The sequence below is a fragment of the Sinocyclocheilus anshuiensis genome, unplaced genomic scaffold (assembly GCF_001515605.1).
Source record: "Sinocyclocheilus anshuiensis isolate Anshui unplaced genomic scaffold, SAMN03320099.WGS_v1.1 scaffold1662, whole genome shotgun sequence".
In the NCBI taxonomy this organism is placed as follows: Eukaryota; Metazoa; Chordata; class Actinopteri; order Cypriniformes; family Cyprinidae; genus Sinocyclocheilus; species Sinocyclocheilus anshuiensis.
The window spans coordinates 836,977-842,591 of record NW_015545835.1 but is presented as its reverse complement, the minus strand read 5'-3'; the positions used below and the strand labels follow the sequence as shown (position 1 = coordinate 842,591).

Below are 5,615 nucleotides of genomic sequence, written 5' to 3'. Positions count from 1 at the left end.
AAATGTTGATCCAGGAAGTGGTATATGTCTGTGCAAGCTTTGGAGGTGTTGATGGAAGCGATTTACTGGATTTATGCTTTGATAATCATAATATTATCCAGATGTAGTTTTTGATTAAAAATTTGATTTTCTCACCTTTTTGCTCAAAATTATACATTTTTATGAAACCTACCTATATTCAAGTGTTAATAAAAAAGAATGCTTTAAGCTAGAATAAAACTGATTTTTTTGTTTAAAAGTAGAGGCTCTGATCTTTATTTTGGTGTATTGCCTATTCAAATATTCACACAGCAAAATATACTGAAGGCCATCAAATTTTAGTGAAAATCATCAAAATCGCTGGCGGTGGCTGGCAACTTTTTTCAAAAATGCTGGCGGGGAAAGAGTTAATAAGGTTAAATTCCAAGCTTTTAATCAGCCACTTGAGGTCCTTTAGGCTACATCTATACTAATCCCAACACATCTTTTTCTCTAGATTTTGCCTTTTATCCACACTGAGAAAGCGTTTTTGTTCTGTGAAAACTGAGCTTTTTGAAGATGCTCACAAGTGGATAAATTTGAAAACCTTTTTTTAGTGTTGTAGTGTAGAATGTGAAAATGCAGGTATTTGAAAACGACGACGCATGTTTAGTCATGTGATACATTTGTACCAACAGATATCTATAGTTATACAAGCATGTGCCTGTTATGTGCCATTGTACAATCTTCATATTACAGTCCTGCGAATATGACAGAAAATGTACTCGCAATTGCTGTCCTGTGGCAGAACATGAGGGCAGTTACATATTAGACTATACAAGGAATAGCGACTGAGAGCGACCAGGACGCACCCGTAGATGGGCAGATATTTTGCTAAATGCTAAAATAATTGTGCCAGAAGAACAGTTTGAGAACTTTATTATGTCTGGTCTCTATGTATCATCACATGATTTTAGTGCTTTCCTATGTTTCAGTTTGGATGAGGAACTTTTGGAAAATTCTCGAAAACGCCAGTGTGGACCGAGAGCATTCTAAAACGAAAACGCTGTTTTCATATGTATCTGTATTATTATAAACATCCTTAGAGACTGGAGTTTGTCATAGGTAAATTACAGCCAAAACAATCTCAACATGAAAAGTCAGCAAAGAATCTGAATACTTATGCACAGGTGGAAATGGACCTTTTCTGCTCACTAGATATTGTAAATATGGTGAATACCCGACTCTACCACTGAGCTGAGACTGGATTGCACTTCATTACTTTTACAATTTGGAGCTGTATGTATGAAGCAGTTCAGAGAAATATTTTAGTCTTAATGTGTCAAACTTTCAAGAATGCCATCATTTTACTATTATTTCTAGACTTGAGAATGAGTGTGATTCATAATGTGTTGACTTTGCTCCTCAGTTAGAGAGGAATCATAATAAATAGATTACTATTTAAGAGTTGCAGGATGGTGTGCATAGAGAACCACACACTATTCACAATAGAAGAATGGAATTATGACTCTGGAATTTGGACTGATGCACATGCCCTGCATTTTACTGATACAGCCAAGATATATCTATAGATAGTATAACTTCAAAGTCATGTGAATATTTCCTATTCGTAAAACTATTAAACATCAGGCAGTGTAAAACTATTCAGAGATGTTATTTTTGGAGTTTCATGCATACGGTCCAGAACACATTTTTTAATACTAGGCATCACATATTTGTTCAGATGTCTAGCCATTTGCACAGCTGGCATCTCAAATAAATGATTTGTGTCAACAATCTGACCTCAAGGAACTGCTTGTCTTCTCCTTTAATGGTGCTCTCTCTCAGCACAGCCTTCATGTCACCGGATGGAGAATCCACACTGAGCAGCCTAAACACACAGAGCCAGAGCACGTCAGCGTGATGTATCAGGCCCGTGCACTTTTTTACTTCTTGCTTAAAGAAGCAGTAAAAATGAAAGTTTTGATAAACCCGTGTTTCAGTGCTGTTCTGGACCCGTGACTTTCATTGCATGGAAAAAACCCTTTGAAACATTCATCAGAATACTGTATCTCCCCGTTTGTGTAACGCAAAAGAAAACAAGTCATACAGGTTTAGAACGACATGACGGTAAGTAAATGCTGACATAACGGTCCATTCTGGGTGAACTATGCATTTAAATATCCTTCCTTGATCACATATGAGTAAAAAGTGAACCCACTCTCCCTTGATTTCTGTGCAGTTTCCTGAGGGTCCGGAGTAGACCACTGATTTGTCATCATGAAACACAATGTACTGGCGACAAAACTTCACATTTTCATTCCTCTCCAAATCCCGCTGAGTCCACTCTGAAAGACAAACTCATGTGTGAGAGGTTATTTATAACGTGTTTATGAATAAAAAAAATAAACCTGAATCTCATACATCTATAGCTCTAAAGTGTTCAATGTGGACTATAAGGCACTAAGTTATTCAAAACATTAGCATTATGAATTCTTGTAAAGCTGCTTTGAAACAATGTGTATTGAAAAAAAAAAGTTATTTGCTGGTATTGTAATATCAGCATGCTACACACAACATGTTTGCTAGATAAACAATGCTTTATCAAATACTGTATACGCAAAATAAACTCCATGTTTTGATATATTTTGTGCTATCTGCCATTTCAATCACCCAGCTAATGATTCTTACGTTTCTTCTTTTTGGCAGACCTGCTGCACCATTTACTATCAATTCAGTCTGTCCATTGAATCGACCTGTGACTAGAAGGGAAGTCTTGATCACAGCAAAGTAGCACAGGAGTCACATTTGCTGCTGATGAGGTTCGGGTTGAATGTAATGCTAGGATTAATGTAAAATAGCTTTGGCATCCTGGAATTTGAATTGTTCATAAAGCAACGATCACACCAGACCACCTGAGGTGTGCAAACCACTAGAGGCTTGTGGGAACCCTGCTCTAGACTTTGCAGGACACCGCAAATGCAAGCTCGTGCAAAGAAATGTTGCAATTTGCTGCATATGCTAGTTGAAGTTCGATGAACTCTAACCTGTGAATTTGAATGAGAACAGGACAAGTGACCAACAGATGATCTCTTGGCTCAATACGAAGACGACAAACTTCAAAGCTGAAGGTTTGCAGTGTTGTGGCAAAGTGGAGTAAATAGTGAACCTCAAAATATTTATTATTATTTGTCCATTTTTGCATTATTTATTAAAACAGAAGCACTGGGGTGTATTCCAGAAAGCAAGGTTAAGTTACCGTCACATATACCCTATCACCACCTAATTGATGGTTGTGCAATCATTTTTCTTTTTCATTTAATCACTGAGAACAAGAGTTATATTGTTTGTTTGATGCTAATTATATAATAAGAAATGTCACATGTATTTTTATTATAGAAATACATTATAGAAAATGCAGATCCACTATGTGTGAGATGACAATAAAATATAATAAATATATTAGAATAAAATAAACATTATCTTGTTATAATAGTGTTTTGTAATTAATATATATTAGTGGTTAAACGGATCGTAGTTGATCCGTACGGACCAAGCCCCACGGTTCGGCACGCATGTGATCCGCGGATTGATTGCAAAATTTAACCATAATAGAGTATACGTTTATTATTTGTTCGTATTTACACAAGCAAGCGAATTTTAAACAATTCCAGAGAGAAAAGGCGAAAGGGAACAGCCGCACACACATGAAGCGCACGAGCACCGAACTGAATCCTCTTCTGAATCCTCTGAACAGACACATACACATGAAATTATGACAAAACACCCATCTCCACAATCATTCAGGTAAACGCAGTCAGTTATATCTCAAGTGAATGAAAACAGCTGAGAAAGAAATCGGATGTGAAGTGTATCATTATATCGGATCCGTGCATCAGGTCTTAAAGGGACAGCGGCCTATAAATACTGCTGCTGTCATTAATGATCATCAAACAACAAAACAGCTGTGATAAAAATCTATATTTAATTTATACAGTGAACACTCCGCAGTGTTATTTTCCCTAATTACTACATTTCTGTATTTGAATACTACCAACGTTATTTTATTTGTAACATATTCTGTTGTATTTATCTGCTTGTAATTTGTGTATTTGTTCTTATTTTTACTGGCTGTTCTCTTGTCTCTTTAATCATGTTTAAACTTTCTTAGTTAATCTAGTAGTATTTGCTCTGGTATCAAAGAAGTACTTCACTTTCAGTAATAAATGGAAAGCAAGTTAAATTGAAATATTTTTCTTTTCTTGCTGATCCGAAAAATGATCCGATCCGTGGGTCAGAAACCGTAATGTGATCCGAACCGTGAGATTTGTGATCCGTTGAACCACTAATATATATCGATAACTATTATATATGACAATAAATATAACACATTAGAATACTATAATATTACCTTATATTACTTATAATAGTGATATATAATTAACATATACAACTAATATATATATATATATGTATTTTGTATATTTGATAACTATATTGTAATCATATATAATATTATAAGGTCACGCATGCACTGATAGCGCTGAAGTAAACTAACCCTGAAACATAACCTACTCCAGAGCAGGTTATGTTCAGAGAGTAAGTGTCTATGGCTACTTACCTTTGTTTCTGGAACCGAAAGCTGAGTTTATCTGCTATCTTACCCCTAAACATACCGAGTATGTCACATAACCTGCTTTCTGCAATACTCCCCTGGAGTGTAAAAACATGTCTGAGGATTGTTTGACACACACAGTGTGACACATGCATAAACAGGCCTTATCCTTTCTCTGCTCAAGAGCAATAACTAAAAGCTAAGACCCATGTATGTGTTTAAGTGATGGTAGATGGTTTAAATCTCAGAGTTTTAACAGTTCGCTTCAAATGAGTTTAATCTGTGCGTTTCAGTAGTTCGTTCAGCATTTCAGTGCTGATGCTGAGTGTAAACCTGTATAGACGTTGCAGTATTGTCCGCCGTATCGTGACGTGATCACCGGTCCCACATCCGCGCGACACAACGCCGGGAACCGACACTGATCCCGGTACAACTGAGCGATCTCCGCCGCCTCCCGGAGCACCTTACACACCACATGGGGACACGGCATAGTAATATACATTAGACATGCAGCCAGACACGAGAACATACACTGAGTACAGCATTCACAGCCACAACATGTACGCTTTTAAAATGATCATCTGCTCTCAGCGCGTGACGCGGAAGTTGTCCGAATAACACGGAGCTGGTTTTCAGCTGTTGAGAATGAACAATCTGCGTTCTGCTGCAGTCTACAAAGACAAATACACACGAAAGGAGGTTGTTCTAAATCATATTTTAGTCATTTGACTGTACCTTTGAGTCCATGACAGCGCAGCGCGAAAACAGTCGGTGGAGAGGAATCCTGCGACTGAACATCATGGAGCTGGGGGCGGGGCACAAGGCCACTGTCCTTCTCTCTCATTGGTCAGATGCGATGACGTGCGCGTTAGATTAGGACTTTGTTTACATCGCATCATACATCGTTCAAGTCATGTCGGATAGATCGTGTTTACGAGTTGAAAGCACATGAACAATCCGTGTATCATTCGATCATTCGTTTTTTTGATTTAATATTGAAAGTAGAAAAATGAGAAAACGGCTCCTTTTTCGTTTTTTTTTG

General features: G+C 37.2%; 1 protein-coding gene across 1 annotated transcript in view; it reads right to left on the bottom strand.

Moving 5' to 3' along the window:
• The window catches only part of LOC107698444 (acylamino-acid-releasing enzyme), a 47,278-nt gene extending 41,877 nt beyond the window's left edge, over positions 1 to 5,401 (bottom strand). Inside the window, exons 1-4 of the mRNA XM_016499459.1 lie at positions 5,309 to 5,401; positions 4,907 to 5,036; positions 2,180 to 2,306; positions 1,762 to 1,849 (exon numbers count right to left, since the gene is read on the bottom strand). Coding sequence (XP_016354945.1) covers positions 1,762 to 1,849; positions 2,180 to 2,306; positions 4,907 to 5,036; positions 5,309 to 5,374 — 411 coding nt within the window. The 5' untranslated portion in view covers positions 5,375 to 5,401. The remainder of the gene's footprint in view (positions 1 to 1,761; positions 1,850 to 2,179; positions 2,307 to 4,906; positions 5,037 to 5,308) is intronic.
• Positions 5,402 to 5,615: the final 214 nt, after the last annotated feature.